Below are 16,029 nucleotides of genomic sequence, written 5' to 3' on the forward strand. Positions count from 1 at the left end.
GCTGAAAAAATTCCCAGTCTCAGTGTCATTTCCCCCTCAAGTTCTAAGCCATTTTTAGAAAACACTATTACTGGAACTTGGCCTGGCGCACTGCCGTGCGCTCAGATCTTTTGTTAATGTAGTTTACTTAACTCGAAACAAGTAAATAGAGCCATGTTTCCCATGTTACAGTGCCGCTGCTTCTGAAAACAATGGGTCACCTTATCAAAGCCGAAGAACTACAACGTCTCCCCGTGTCTTCTCAACAGTATATTGATCTATTACTTCCTCTCCTAAAAACTCTCCAGAATTTATCCCGCTCTGAGGAAGAGCGAGGCTATTGGACTCACACAGAGCCAACTGTACAGCGAACCCAGGCTACTATCGAGGCCATACAAGCCATGCGAACCCTAGTAACTTCATCACGAGGGGATTCTGATATTCTCCTCACTGGGCAGGACTACCATGATGATGGAGGCATTCTACCTGAACTTTCCAATTTTTCTTTTCTTCATTTTCAGAACCATTTTCCGGTACAAGTATCTATGATCCTAGAGTACAGCCTTGGGTTGGATCCAGAGTCATTTATCTGGATACGATATTTTCAGAGGTAAGAAGACCAGCATCCTTTCTAAAGCCACTATCTGTCCATTTGACCTAAGTAGTGCTTTCTTTTGACGGGTACGTCATCTTAAAACAAGATGTTCCATTATATCAAAGACTTTTTTTATTCTTCGACTTAGATTGAATTCTGTTTAACCTCCTCATTAGCAAGCAAAAAAATTCTTTGTATGGATAGATGACCAATGTCCATGATTGTGGACATCTCTTTTGTAGTGCCTCAATACCAGAGATTTTTCATGATGATGTCCTCAGCTTACAGAAGGCGATAGCGTTCTTTTTAGGCCGATGTGCAAGTTCGACGGCCAATGTGAATGGGTCTATTAGCTCTGTGCCGTGCAGGATGAAGTATAAATTCCTCAGGGGTGGCTTGTTGATGGAGAACCTTGATCCGTGTGATGTTGATTCCAATCTGAAAATCTGTGTATGTTGTTTACTTTATTAATTTAGACTCTTTTCTAGTTATAATACTTATAATCCAACGTCCACAAATACAAGAAATTACAAATAAAAGGCGAAATTATTGCCGAGAGCAATCTCTACCATTCAATCCTGGCCATTTAAAGAAAAAATCTTTTAGAATGAACCATATTTATGACCCTGATTAATTGTTAATGGAATCCATTTCGTTATTAGGACCATTGAAATGAAGACTTTGTATAGCAAAGAATTTCGCCTAAAACAGCAAGTGCTTATTTCGCTTTCAGTGATCGATCCTACTAATCAATTTTTTCTCCAGGGAATTCCAACTGTGGACGTTCAAAACATCTTGTTCAAACACTTCTACAAGGGTAGAAATGAAGAACCTCCCTCAGCCGTTCATTCGCTGGTTGAGAAAACACTTAGCTTGGCTTTGTGCTGTCTGGTGAAACAAGCGAACATTGAGAATATGCTACAAAAGCATATGGCTGCAAGTGAGTGGTTTTAGTTTGGTTTTTACTGTCTTTGTATTTGGTACCAATTTTAGATTTTTTTTGCCCATTACCGAATTTTATTTGATTTTTACCACCTCTCCCTCCCCCTTCCCAATACAATAAATTTGTTTTGGTTCTTTTTGTTAAGTTAGGCTGAAAACTGGTAACGTTTTAACTACTTACTGTTCCAACGCTTTTGTATGGGACCGCAAAGTTAGATTAATTGCACTTTTTCTAAAGAGATATAATAGGTCCATTAAAGCGTTCTGGGACAATTTGGACCAATTAAACTAGTTTATTCTCAGATATAATGACAAAGAGGAGGTCAATATAAAAGTGCACTAAATGTAGTAGGTATATATTCTCTTGATTTGATTCCTGTTCTCAGATTTCACAGGGAAGAGTCAGATATTCATAACGCTAACGCAATGTCTGGTCAGTTTGAAAATCGAGCTGGTCAAAAGGAAACACATATCACCTGAAGAACATGAAAAACTGGCTCAGAATATTCGCCTTAAATGCATGAAAGGGCAAATTCTGCTTTCCATTTCTGTACTTGATTTGACTAAGACTTCAAATCAATTAATTTCGCCACTTATTAACGTTTTACTCGCGATCTTTGCGATCTTTGCCTTAAAGTTAACCGGACCACATTTATAATTTTCCTCGCAACATTTTGCATCTATAGGAGACCTGGATTTTATGTAGGATTTTTTTTTTTTTTTTTTTTTCATTCTTTTTTTTTTTTTCCAGGGCTATCTCTTTTTCTGGCACATCACAATAAAATTATTATATGGAATAGGTATAGGTACATTTTATAAATAAAGTTCCTCAAAATTCACCGAGAGATTCGATCATTTTTGGGGATCAAAAATGACCCTGGGCCTATTTCCAAAAATGTGCGTTCGGCTATTATTCCGGGCTAAAGTTCCGCTATGACTGGGTAAACTAAACTGTGGACGGTGGACTTCGGATCTGGAGGTTGGTGGATCGAGTCCAAGTCAAGTCATAAAATTTAGCGTAGTTTACTAAGCAGGGAACGACATTTGTGACAAGCATTTATGCTCAACACAATTAAAATTCCTTAAACTAAACTGTACCCGGTGGGTACATTACAACAGTGCTCTAGAACCACTCATGTAGAGTCTTTGTAGACGGTAGACCACCTGTTGACTTGAGCTATAATATCACACAAAAATCCCACCTAGAGGCTTAGGTGTGGGGACCAAAGGTCTCATAGACGTGCTATGTTTCACGGATCTACGATGAGCTATAACACGAAAATCCTTATTAAGTTTTTCGTCTTTTCAGATTCCTCATGAATGAAGTGAATCCTTGCTGTGATAGGCAAGTGTATCAATTGAACGAATTTGTGCATCTGGGGAAAAGTGCAGTCCAGGTAATTCGATTATTTAATACCAAGAATAGGTGCTGGTTAGATTACTGAAGATAATCATAATGGTCCCAAAACTTTGATATGATATTAATTTTGAAATAATATGCTGCATAATTATATGCATTGTGAAATCTCTAATATTGTAAATAAATACATTATGTAGTTATAAATATTTGGGCTGCAAATAATCCTAATCATTTCTTTAAAAGAGGTCGAAATAGCCCTACATAGCTATGAATACAGTCTTTAACATTACTTTTATTGCTCGATTTTTTTCCTCCCTAGCGTTTATTCCATGAAAGAAAAACTTTGGACTTTTCATTTTGTATTCGATATGAGGATCTGATATAGAAAACATTGAATGATTGACTATCCAACACGAGAAGTGACGTAAAATATATGCTAAGTTCAAAGTTCGAATTTGCTTTATGGAACAGACTCTTGTTTTCCCCCCTCCTTCCCTCCTAAACGTCTTTTCCTATGATTTTGCACGAAACTAATAACTCATGTATGTTCTTTTTAGAAACCCATGATGGATTGTGACTACAACATAGGTAAACCTCTTAACCAGTCTTATCGTAGAATCTCTGTCGTTTTACATTCCCTACTCGTACACCCATAGTTTTGTATGCTATTGTAGATTGTCTATCAATTCCTGTGTGCTTTACATTAGATGCATGCATTAATATGCTTATGTTTTACTAGTTTGAATATAATACGAGTATGTACCTACTTCTTAATTTTTTTAAATATGTTTTACCCCATTTTGTTTTACAGGTGATGCTCAAATCCCCCGTTTTTTTTTTATTCAAACTCCCCCACATCTTTATCTGTATCTTCTTATGTAATTATATAATTGCTTTAGTTTGTCACCGTTTTCATTAGTTATTTTGCTAGTTTGAATATAATACGAGTATGTACCTACTTCTTAATTTTTTTAAATATGTTTTACCCATTTTGTTTTACAGGTGATGCTCAAATTCCCCGTTTTTTTATTCAAACTCCCCCACATCTTTATCTGTATCTTCTTATGTAATTATATAATTGCTTTAGTTTGTCACCGTTTTCATTAGTTTTCAAATCTTCTTTTATGTTGAACTTAGATGGGAACGCTTCACAACACTTGAACGCCCCTAAAGTTATAAAGTTAAATTTGCAACTTTAGTGGCCTCATCATTAAAGTTCTGACTCTCAACCCGGAGGTGGTGGGTTCAAATCCCGTCGACGATGGAAATATTCTGGCTTTTTTCTTCCTCGTATAAACATGTAAAAAGATGTGCCATAAAAAAAGTTCAAAGTTATTGAAAAGTTGTGAACGTTTCTAAATGATTTTTCCGTTTGTTTTCACAGAGGATATGTTTAGTGAGGAAGAGACCATATTTATGACCCTGATTAATTGTTAATCCATTGGGACCATTGAAATGAAGACTTTGTATAGCAAAGAATTTCGCCTAAAACAGCAAATGCTTATTTCGCCTTCAGTGATCGATCCTACTAATCAATTTTTTCTCCAGGGAATTCCAACTGTGGACGTTCAAAACATCTTGTTCAAACACTTCTACAAGGGTAGAAATGAAGAACCTCCCTCAGCCGTTCATTCGCTGGTTGAGAAAACACTTAGCTTGGCTTTGTGCTGTCTGGTGAAACAAGCGAACATTGAGAATATGCTACAGAAGCATATGGCTGCAAGTGAGTGGTTTTAATTTGGTTTTTCCTGTCTTTGTATTTGGTACCAATTTGAGATTTTTTTGCCCATTACCGAATTTTATTTGATTTTTACCACCTCTCCCTCCCCCTTCCCAATACAATAAATTTGTTTTGGTTCTTTTTGCCGAGGCATTCTACCTGAACTTTCCAATTTTTCTTTTCTTCATTTTCAGAACCATTTTCCGGTACAAGTATCCATGATCCTAGAGTACAGCCTTGGGTTGGATCCAGAGTCATTTATCTGGATACGATATTTTCAGAGGTAAGTAGACCAGCATCCTTTCTAAAGCCACTATCTGTCCATTTGACAAAGTACCTATAAGTAGTGCTTTCTTTTGACGGGTACATCATCTTAGAACAAGATGTTCCATTATATCAAAGGCTTTTTTTTATTCTTCGACTTAGATTGAATTCTGTGCTTTTTTTAAAGGATTTTTATCAATGAATTTACCTAGCATATCAGCATAACCTACGAAATAAACTATTTTCCATAGAACTTGGATGTTTCTACTTACACATCGTTTTGAAGTTAGGCTGAAAACTGGTAACGTTTTAACTACTTACTGTTCTAACGCTTTTGTATGGGACCGCAAAGATAGATTAATTGCACTTTTTCTAAAGAGATATAATAGGTCCATTAAAGCGTTCTGGGACAATTTGGACCAATTAGACTAGTTTATTCTCAGATATAATGACAAAGAGGAGGTCAATATAAAAGTGCACTAAATGTAGTAGGTATATATTCTCTTGATTTGATTCCTGTTCTCAGATTTCACAGGGAAGAGTCAGATATTCATAACGCTAACGCAATGTCTGGTCAGTTTGAAAATCGAGCTGGTCAAAAGGAAACACATATCACCTGAAGAACATGAAAAACTGGCTCAGAATATTCGCCTTAAATGCATGTAAGTTATTGTTATTATTTTAAATTTGTAAATTCAACTTTATTTATTTCCAATTTCTTTTTACACATCACAATAAAATTATTATATGGAATAGGTATAGGTACATTTTATAAATAAAGTTCCTCAAAATTCACCGAGAGATTCGATCATTTTTGGGGATCAAAAATGACCCTGGGCCTATTTCCAAAAATGTGCGTTCGGCTATTATTCCGGGCTAAAGTTCCGCTATGACTGGGTAAACTAAACTGTGGACGGTGGACTTCGGATCTGGAGGTTGGTGGATCGAGTCCAAGTCAAGTCATAAAATTTAGCGTAGTTTACTAAGCAGGGAACGACATTTGTGACAAGCATTTATGCTCAACACAATTAAAATTCCTTAAACTAAACTGTACCCGGTGGGTACATTACAACAGTGCTCTAGAACCACTCATGTAGAGTCTTTGTAGACGGTAGACCACCTGTTGACTTGAGCTATAATATCACACAAAAATCCCACCTAGAGGCTTAGGTGTGGGGACCAAAGGTCTCATAGACGTGCTATGTTTCACGGATCTACGATGAGCTATAACACGAAAATCCTTATTAAGTTTTTCGTCTTTTCAGATTCCTCATGAATGAAGTGAATCCTTGCTGTGATAGGCAAGTGTATCAATTGAACGAATTTGTGCATCTGGGGAAAAGTGCAGTCCAGGTAATTCGATTATTTAATACCAAGAATAGGTGCTGGTTAGATTACTGAAGATAATCATAATGGTCCCAAAACTTTGATATGATATTAATTTTGAAATAATATGCTGCATAATTATATGCATTGTGAAATCTCTAATATTGTAAATAAATACATTATGTAGTTATAAATATTTGGGCTGCAAATAATCCTAATCATTTCTTTAAAAGAGGTCGAAATAGCCCTACATAGCTATGAATACAGTCTTTAACATTACTTTTATTGCTCGATTTTTTTCCTCCCTAGCGTTTATTCCATGAAAGAAAAACTTTGGACTTTTCATTTTGTATTCGATATGAGGATCTGATATAGAAAACATTGAATGATTGACTATCCAACACGAGAAGTGACGTAAAATATATGCTAAGTTCAAAGTTCGAATTTGCTTTATGGAACAGACTCTTGTTTTCCCCCCTCCTTCCCTCCTAAACGTCTTTTCCTATGATTTTGCACGAAACTAATAACTCATGTATGTTCTTTTTAGAAACCCATGATGGATTGTGACTACAACATAGGTAAACCTCTTAACCAGTCTTATCGTAGAATCTCTGTCGTTTTACATTCCCTACTCGTACACCCATAGTTTTGTATGCTATTGTAGATTGTCTATCAATTCCTGTGTGCTTTACATTAGATGCATGCATTAATATGCTTATATTTTGCTAGTTTGAATATAATACGAGTATGTACCTACTTCTTAATTTTTTTAAATATGTTTTACCCCATTTTGTTTTACAGGTGATGCTCAAATCCCCCGTTTTTTTTTTATTCAAACTCCCCCACATCTTTATCTGTATCTTCTTATGTAATTATATAATTGCTTTAGTTTGTCACCGTTTTCATTAGTTTTCAAATCTTCTTTTATGTTGAACTTAGATGGGAACGCTTCACAACACTTGAACGCCCCTAAAGTTATAAAGTTAAATTTGCAACTTTAGTGGCCTCATCATTAAAGTTCTGACTCTCAACCCGGAGGTGGTGGGTTCAAATCCCGTCGACGATGGAAATATTCTGGCTTCTTTCTTCCTCGCATAAACATGTCGTAAAAAGATGTGCCATAAAAAAGTTCAAAGTTATTGAAAAGTTGTGAACGTTTCTAAATGATTTTTCCGTTTGTTTTCACAGAGGATATGTTTAGTGAGGAAGAATTGTGCAGGATGATCAGCTCAGTATACAACTTCCTCATTAGTGACGAGGGAGCTGAGTTTTTGGAGCAAACCAGAGCCATGTTTCGTCGTCAGGTAATAAATATCAGTCTTTATCGGAAAACGGAGGACCATAACTCATTTAATTTAATAAATTCACGGGATCGAACCCAATTTACAATGTTACTTTTTTCAGACTAAAAGAAAATGGAACGAACATACATAATGATGGCTAAACTACCTACCTGTTTTTATCCTGGCCAAATAGGATTAAACAGTTCCTTTGCAATCTTTTTGAGATCTATTTCAAATCTACAAAATAAAGGATATGTCATTCTGGGCTATTCAATCCAAAATTGGTAGAAAAACTAATTTTTTCTTGACTTCTTTCCATTCCAATTTTTAGAATCAGCTAGCTGTGATTTGTCTGAAGGGATACCGGGATGCTGTCTGTCTAATGAAAGAAGACTTCGCTCTGTCTATCAAGTCGAATTTTCTTTTGGGTTGGACAACTTCTCACACTAGGTAAGTAATTCATCGTTCTTCTTCTTCCTAGCCTTTTCCTATTTAAATAGGGCTGGCGTAAGTAATTCATAGTTCATTCTGTTTATGCTTTTGTCATTTGTATCATTCGTTGGTTCTTTGTTTTTTGTTGCAACGTTGCAAATACGGTTAGTTTAAATACTTAGCTTGAACTTTTGTGTAGAAATCTCACCAATCTTGCATTTAAAATGTTTTGCAACAAATAAGGTCCTAGCGAAGAGAAACCTTTTTTTACTAATTTGTCCGAAGGAATCTCCCTTTTTCCGTTAAAATTACTGGACTACAAGTAGGTGTTTCTTTATTTCAAAGTAACTTTTGACTAGAATTAAGCATCATTCGTTATATTTTTATTCCTTTCTTTTTCAGTTCGAAATCAACCTACTGTTTGGATGGCCTATTTTTCCTTTTTGAGATCTATTTCAAATCTACAAAATAAAGGATATGTCATTCTGGGCTATTCAATCCAAAGTAGAAAAACTAAATTTTTCTTGACTTCTTTCCATTCCAATTTTTAGAATCAGCTAGCTGTGATTTGTCTGAAGGGATACCGGGATGCTGTCTGTCTAATGAAAGAAGACTTCGCTCTGTCTATCAAGTCGAATTTTCTTTTGGGTTGGACAACTTCTCACACTAGGTAAGTAATTCATCGTTCTTCTTCTTCCTAGCCTTTTCCTATTTAAATAGGACTGGCGTAAGTAATTCATAGTTCATTCTGTTTTATTCTGTTTATGCTTTTGTCATTTGTATCATTCCTTGGTTCTTTGTTTTTTGTTGCAACGTTGCAAATACGGTTAGTTTAAATACTTAGCTTGAACTTTTGTGTACAAATCTCACCAATCTTGCATTTAAAATGTTTTGCAACAAATAAGGTCCCAGCGAAGAGAAACCTTTTTTTACTAATTTGTCCGAAGGAATCTCCCTTTTTCTGTTAAAATTACTGGCCTACAAGTAGGTGTTTCTTTATTTCAAAGTAATTTTGGACTAGAATTAAGCATCATTCGTTATATTTTTATTCCTTTCTTTTTCAGTTCGAAATCAACCTACTGTTTGGATGGCCTATTTTTCCTGCCTCCTTCGGTTAAGCACGAACTATTGAAAGCCAGAATAGCCTTAAACTCGAGTGTTCTGGACATGATTTTGAGTGCATCTAGAGAAGATCACACGGCTACCATGTTGATGACTAATGCACAGTAAGTCTTCGAAATTTTCTCAGTTTGAGAATTCCAATTTTTTTCAGGTCCCCAGAAAACATAGATTTTTATTATTATTATTATTATTTTTATCAGGGTTTGGGGGTCAAAGAAGAAATGGTATTAATAACAACCCTCAATAAATTCTATGTCTCAAATGGGATTGAACCGACATCCTCCTGATTGTCAGTCGAGCGTTTTGGCGGCTTTGAAGTTATCTGGTACGTAGTTAATATCTTATTAAAAGGAATATTCCTATCAAATTTCAGCTTTCTAGGTGTTGTGGTTCAGGAGATAGAGCGATCAGTGTGTGAAATGTGAATGGATCTTAAAATTCTAATTGAGACAGTTTGAGCTACAATGTTGATGACTAATGCACAGCAAGTCTTTAAAATTCTAATTGAGACAGTTTGAGTATTCCAACTTTCATCAGGTCCCCAGAAAGCTTAGCTTTTTTGAGGCTTGCATTTGGGGGTTTAAGAAGAAATGGTATTATAACGACCTGACTTGGCTCTATTAAAAACAATGAAATTGAACCGGGGTCCTCCTGATTATCAGTCGAGCTTTTTGGCCGCTTTTTTTGAAGTTATCTGTTGCGTAGTAGAGACCTTAACCAACCTCAGTGGTGTAATGGTTAGCACGGTGGACTTTTAATCTGGAGGTTGGTGGTTCGAGTTCAAGTGAAGTCATAAAATTTAGCTCAGTAGTATATTTAGCGGTTAACGACGTTTGTGACAAGCATTTATGCTTAAGAGAATTAAAATTCCTAGTAGAGACCTTATTAATGTTTGCCAATTTGGTTGTTTACTTTTGTTCACAGGCTCTTGTGCGTTGCCTTCGCATTCCTGTGCAATTTCTACACGCCCGTAGATTTCTCCATTCTGCTCACTCCCAGATTTCTGAAGCTCCTAGAAATAGTCTACAATTTTAGCTCTCAAGGTAAAGTACCTGTTTTGTTGGTTTGTAATCGGATTTATTTGACCTTGACTGGTTAAATACCCAATTTGGTTCTTTACTTTTGTTCACAGACTCTTATGCGTTGCCTTCGCATTCCTGTGTAATTTCTACACGCCCGTAGATTTCTCCACTCTGCTCACTCCCAGATTTCTGAAGCTCCTGGAAATAGTCTACAATTTTAGCTCTCAAGGTAAAGTACCTGTTTTGTTGGTTTGTAATCGGATTTATTTGACCTTGACTGGTTAAATACCGATTAAGTTATATCCTGGAATCAACATAGGAACATACCATCTGACAGTAACGAGGCATTCTAAAGCATATGGCTGCAAGTGAGTGGTTTTAGTTTGGTTTTTACTGTCTTTGTATTTGGTACCAATTTTAGATTTTTTTTGCCCATTACCGAATTTTATTTGATTTTTACCACCTCTCCCTCCCCCTTCCCAATACAATAAATTTGTTTTGGTTCTTTTTGTTAAGTTAGGCTGAAAACTGGTAACGTTTTAACTACTTACTGTTCCAACGCTTTTGTATGGGACCGCAAAGTTAGATTAATTGCACTTTTTCTAAAGAGATATAATAGGTCCATTAAAGCGTTCTGGGACAATTTGGACCAATTAAACTAGTTTATTCTCAGATATAATGACAAAGAGGAGGTCAATATAAAAGTGCACTAAATGTAGTAGGTATATATTCTCTTGATTTGATTCCTGTTCTCAGATTTCACAGGGAAGAGTCAGATATTCATAACGCTAACGCAATGTCTGGTCAGTTTGAAAATCGAGCTGGTCAAAAGGAAACACATATCACCTGAAGAACATGAAAAACTGGCTCAGAATATTCGCCTTAAATGCATGTAAGTTATTGTTATTATTTTAAATTTGTAAATTCAACTTTATTTATTTCCAATTTCTTTTTAAACATCACAATAAAATATGAAATAGGTATAGGTAAATTTTATAAACCAAGTTCGGCCCAAGTCCCTCAAACTTTTTAAAGAGATTCGATCATTTTTGGAGATCAAAAATGACCCAGGGCCGGGTTTCGAGAATTGTGCGTTCGGCTATTATTCCGGGCTAAAGTTCCGCTATGAGCTATAACACGAAAATCCTTATTAAGTTTTTCGTCTTTTCAGATTCCTCATGAATGAAGTGAATCCTTGCTGTGATAGGCAAGTGTATCAATTGAACGAATTTGTGCATCTGGGGAAAAGTGCAGTCCAGGTAATTTGATTATTTAATACCAAGAATAGGTGCTGGTTAGATTACTGAAGATAATCATAATGGTCCCAAAACTGTTATATGATATTAATTTTGAAATAATATGCTGCATATATGCATTGTGAAATCTCTAACGTGTAAATAAATATATTATGTAGTTATAAATATTTGGGCTGCAAATAATCCACATCTCGAGTTGTGACAGACTTATAACATTTGGCCCTTGGAGAAGTGTACACAATTTAGCTTGGTAAGAAACATGTCAAAATCAGATCTGGCAGGGAAAGAGTCAAATTTGAGCACTTTCTATTCACTTCCTTTGGACGTCCTCTTTCGATATTTCCAGGAAAATGAAGGTATTGTAATAGAGTACAACATGACGTCAAACATCATCACAATGAGGAATGAACAGGGCAAAATATTCAAAGATTTCGCATCCAGGTTCACATTGGTCAAAGAAGTGGAAGAAGTGAAGCATGGCTCTCAGTATAAAGGACAAAAGAGTGAAGGTAAGTATCGATTTTTCATGGATTTATTTCTTATTTTGGGTTCTATTCCATTTTTAAGATATTTCGGAATCAGATCAGAATTTCAATGCTTTTCATTAATTAAGTTTTACAAATGGCTCAAAGGACAAAAGAGTGAAGGTAAGTATCGATTTTTCATGGATTTATTTATTTTGGGTTCTATTCCATTTTTAAGATATTTCGGAATCAGATCAGAATTTCAATGCTTTTCATTAATTAAGTTTTACAAATGGCTTCATTCTTTTATTATATTCGTAATATAGGAAAGCATTGTTATTAGTTATTATACTGAGAATGTCATTTTCTTTTCCAGTGTTTTTCAAGAAACTGAAGAATGGTGAAATGGACATATCCGTTTTGCTGCTTGTTGTATTACGAAACATGCTGTATTCCTTCTACATATCTGCATGTGTATTTATTGAACAAAATCCGGATAACTTCCATAAGCTGAACAACGCTCTTCCAGTAAGAAATTTTATTTATAGTCCTAATTGAACAAACTTTGTTTCACTTCTTGTATCTTTGTTTGTTTTTTTTTGTTTTTTTTTTTTTTTGTTTTTTTTTTTTTCAATAGGTAACAATTAAAACAATTTTTACTATCGGATGCAAATAAACTAAGTAATTTTTTGTTTTGAAAAATGTGCAGAAATCCTAGCCGGCCCCCACCCCTCGAGCTTCATTTTTTTTCCTTTACAGTAGGCCAGCCCCCAAAAAATTGGAGCATCCACCCCCCGGTACATCTCACTGTTTGGCCTCTTGAGCCCCCCTCGACAAAATCCTGTATACGGCCCTGACCTATATTATTCCTGTAAATAAAGTTTAAATCCCATTATTTGTTACTCCAAATTGGTCCCGAAGGCAAGGTAAATCTTTACCTTTCACAAAAGGAGTGCGCCTTAAGGAACTGACATTTGTTCTTTCGTTAGTTTTTCTTTGAAATGTTATATTTGATTTATTACCAATCAAATATTTAAGACCTTGTTTAGACTGCGATAGTAAAGGGACTTTTCAGTCCTATACTGGTAGTATAAAAACAAAGGTATTTTCTATTCTACTTCCAGTGTATGAAAGCATTCGGTAAGGTGGAAACCCTGACGCCTTTGTTCATCAACTGTCTCACTAGTTACCCTGAAGTGTGCAATACTCTATTCTGTGATACGGACAATTGGGTGCTCTACGTCATTATCAACGCTAGGAAGTTCTCTTACCCCATGGAACAAGTGAGTACATTGTGTAGATTGGTTCAGACGACGTCTCTAGCCATCCAAAGGGGCATTTGCTCGAGAATCATGAGTATGTTACCTTCGGGGGAAAAATGGACAGTCTTTTATTTATGAAAATAAAATAATGAAAATCTAAATATTGAGTAGATTGTTTGTTTGGAGACAATTGGGTGCTCTACGTCATTATCAACGCTAGGAAGTTCTCTTACCCCATGGAACAAGTGAGTAGATTGGTTCAGAAAATGTCTCTAGCCATCCAAAGGGGCATTTGCTCGAGAATCATGAGCATGTTACCTTCGGGGGAAAAATGGACAGTCTTTTATTTATGAAAATAAAATAATGAAAATCTAAATATTGAGTAGATTGTTTGTTTGGTTTTGCTTATTTATTTGGTACATTTGGTTGATTTCACAAAAGGCCCCATGAGGTCCAAAAAGACCATTATCTTCATATGTTGAACATTTAATAAACTTCATTAAAATCACAACCATTATATTAGAAGACTTTTTTTTTTTCAGTGTTCACTCACTCTTTTTTTTTCAACTCCTTTTCAGGTTGCTTCAATTAGACTGTTACAAAATATCCTAGAGAGATGTACGAAAGTCCAAAAAGACAATTATCTTCATATGTTGAACATTTAATAAATGTCATTAAAATCACAACCATTAGATTAGAAGACTTTTTTTTTCTTCAGTGTTCACTCACTCTTTTTTTTTCAACTCCTTTTCAGGTTGCTTCAATTAGACTGTTACAAAATATCCTAGAGAGATGTACGAAAATTGACCCCTATCTACAAAGCTTAATGCTGCATAATCTGTATACAGAAATTGCAAATCTCGTCAGGGAAACTACCAGCCAGCATCCTGCCGATTGTAAGTACACTTCTGTTTCCCATACCTTTCCCATAACGATAACGATAACCTTTTTTTAAGCTTTTGAGTTTGGGCTGGGGATGATCAGAAACTAAAACTTGTTTTTGTTATGGTTATTATTAGGAAGAAAGAAATTACTGGGTGTCCAAAACTTAATGAATAATATTTCAAGGGGTAATAGATTAGGTCAAAGAAGACTTTTGTCTCTATGAATAGGGGTCCATTTTTCCCATAACGAAAACGATAACCTTTTTTGAAGCTTTTGTGTTTGGGCTGGGGATGATCAGAAACTAAAACTTGTTTTTGTTATGGTTATTATTAGGAAGAAAGAAATCACTGGGTGTCCAAAACTTAATGAATAATATTTCAAGGGGTAATAGATTAGGTCAAAGAAGACTTTTGTCTCTATGAATAGGGGTCCATAAATGCCCTCAGTCAATAATGCTTAAGCTAAAACCAGCCATTTTTAGACGGCTAAAAAGTCAGTCAGTCCAATCAAACGGAGATAAGCAGCCCCTTAAATAATAGAGGGACTGTATCATTCTGGCCGTATAAGCAAGGTATATTCTATTATAATTCCCATTTTCTTTCACTTTCTCTTCAGATTCTAACGATTGCCACGACACAAGAGTTTGTGTTCTGGAAGAGTTCAAAAACGTCCTGCAATCGATCAGTTTTAGTGAATCATGGCGGGCGGAATATCTTCAATTCATTTCCAAGTCGGCCGAAAACGTCATAACACAAACTGAGGTAAGTTCTAAAGTTTCAGACGGACTACAACTTTTTTAATCCCTCATGAGTGTTTCTCCCTCTTTTCCTCTCTTTGTCTCTATTATTTGCATTTATATGTAATTTTAATGTAAACATTACCTATGAAATATATAAGACTTTGTTTAGACTGAGGGAGTAAAGGGACTTTTAAGTCTCATTCTGGCAGGATCAACAAGGTATATTATATTCTATAACAAATGTGTTTCAATCGTAGATTATTTCTATGTCTCAAATGGGATTGAACCATCTTGATTACCAGTCAAGGTTTTAACTTTTTTTCCCCCAAGGTTTTAATGGTTTTCTATTTTCAGCTGTTGGGGCCCAGCGGCTGTGTGGCTCGGGACAAAGATTTCATCGCAACCTGTCTATTATTTTCTCATATCCTGGGAGTTCCCAGATGTGGGGTCCAAATGACGTACTCATTGCAAGGTAAGAAGTCATGAATTAGGATAAATGACCGAATAAAAGGAATTCCACTTAACAATTTTTTTTTTACTATTGTCTGGTTGGTTTCATTAGAAACTCTCTCATAATTAGTCTAAATTTGATAATATTTCAATGATAATCTCAATATATTGAGAAACTTAACTTGGAGGTACAAAAAATAAGGAGGTGATTAGATTTTAGGCCTCGTTTGGCCTTTGGAGGCTTCGCACGGGCCCTTTACAATACATTTTGGGCCCTGTTTGGCCTTTAAAAGTTTCGTAATGGCCCTTTCCAATAGATTTTGGGCCCTCTTCAGGCTTTGAAGGCCTCGTACAGACCCTTTTACTTAGTATAGAACTGAACTACTTGCAACTCATCTCTCTGTTGCCAGACTATCAAGCTCAGCACTACTTCATATTCGACGTCCTATCCAAAGACAAGCTCATCCTTGTAGACCAAGTGACAGCTAAACATTACTATGTCGTGGAGGCGGATTCGAAAAGTCTGATAAATTCCGACATTCATGTGACCCATCATGTGGATATTGATTTTATCCAGGCTGATTCGTCTGTGAGACAATTCCTTGTGTTGGTTCTAACGTTGGCGTCGACACAAATGACCCTGGCTCCCATAGGTAAGAATTTATTGATTTCGACTCTTTATTGGTTATAATTCAATGTACACAAATACAAGAAATTACAAACAAAGAGCGAAATTATTGCCTGGGGCAAACTCTACCATTCAACCCTGGTATAGAATATGGTAAAAATAAATTAAAATGGGAAGTAGTGTCTCTTATCGCCGATCTGATGAGGGGCATACTACGACATAAACTACATGAGTCTGATTTAGCCCAAAATGGTTTTTTAGATTAGCAAAAGTCCCATCTGAAAAGAGCCAAGTACAATA

General features: G+C 35.7%; 2 protein-coding genes across 3 annotated transcripts; both read left to right on the forward strand.

Annotated features, from left to right (window-relative positions):
- Positions 1 to 177: 177 nt before the first annotated feature.
- On the forward strand, positions 178 to 7,914 carry LOC113468041. 2 transcript variants are annotated; one of them, XM_026824667.1, is made up of 7 exons: positions 178 to 443; positions 839 to 1,024; positions 1,340 to 1,514; positions 1,903 to 2,038; positions 2,826 to 2,913; positions 7,375 to 7,490; positions 7,801 to 7,914. In XM_026824667.1, the coding sequence occupies exons 1-6, from the start codon at positions 192 to 194 to the stop codon at positions 7,408 to 7,410; spliced, it is 873 nt and encodes a 290-aa protein (XP_026680468.1). In that variant the 5' UTR covers positions 178 to 191; the 3' UTR covers positions 7,411 to 7,490; positions 7,801 to 7,914. The 2 variants fall into 2 exon arrangements, with proteins under 2 accessions (XP_026680468.1, XP_026680467.1); XM_026824666.1 differs by lacking the exon at positions 7,801 to 7,914 and adding an exon at positions 3,879 to 3,942 and having other exon boundaries at positions 7,375 to 7,468.
- On the forward strand, positions 4,795 to 15,995 carry LOC103510660. The gene is made up of 9 exons (XM_026824661.1): positions 4,795 to 4,879; positions 11,648 to 11,810; positions 12,142 to 12,293; positions 12,890 to 13,048; positions 13,782 to 13,923; positions 14,528 to 14,673; positions 15,006 to 15,123; positions 15,512 to 15,754; positions 15,991 to 15,995. The coding sequence occupies exons 2-9, from the start codon at positions 11,678 to 11,680 to the stop codon at positions 15,993 to 15,995; spliced, it is 1,098 nt and encodes a 365-aa protein (XP_026680462.1). The 5' UTR covers positions 4,795 to 4,879; positions 11,648 to 11,677.
- Positions 15,996 to 16,029: the final 34 nt, after the last annotated feature.

The sequence above is a fragment of the Diaphorina citri genome, unplaced genomic scaffold (genome assembly GCF_000475195.1).
Source record: "Diaphorina citri unplaced genomic scaffold, Diaci psyllid genome assembly version 1.1 scaffold629, whole genome shotgun sequence".
NCBI classification, from domain to species: Eukaryota; Metazoa; Arthropoda; class Insecta; order Hemiptera; family Psyllidae; genus Diaphorina; species Diaphorina citri.

Excerpts from the sequence above, each read along its gene's own strand:
- LOC113468041 (XM_026824666.1), top strand. The coding sequence starts at position 192 with ATGGGTCACCTTATCAAAGCCGAAGAACTACAACGTCTCCCCGTGTCT. Across the intron at positions 444-838 it reads TCCTCACTGGGCAGGACTAC|CATGATGATGTCCTCAGCTT; the intron begins CATGATGATGGA and ends CCAGAGATTTTT. Across the intron at positions 1,025-1,339 it reads ATTCCAATCTGAAAATCTGT|GGAATTCCAACTGTGGACGT; the intron begins GTATGTTGTTTA and ends TTTTTTCTCCAG.
- LOC103510660 (XM_026824661.1), top strand. The coding sequence starts at position 11,678 with ATGACGTCAAACATCATCACAATGAGGAATGAACAGGGCAAAATATTC. Across the intron at positions 11,811-12,141 it reads TAAAGGACAAAAGAGTGAAG|TGTTTTTCAAGAAACTGAAG; the intron begins GTAAGTATCGAT and ends TTTCTTTTCCAG. Across the intron at positions 14,674-15,005 it reads ACGTCATAACACAAACTGAG|CTGTTGGGGCCCAGCGGCTG; the intron begins GTAAGTTCTAAA and ends TTCTATTTTCAG.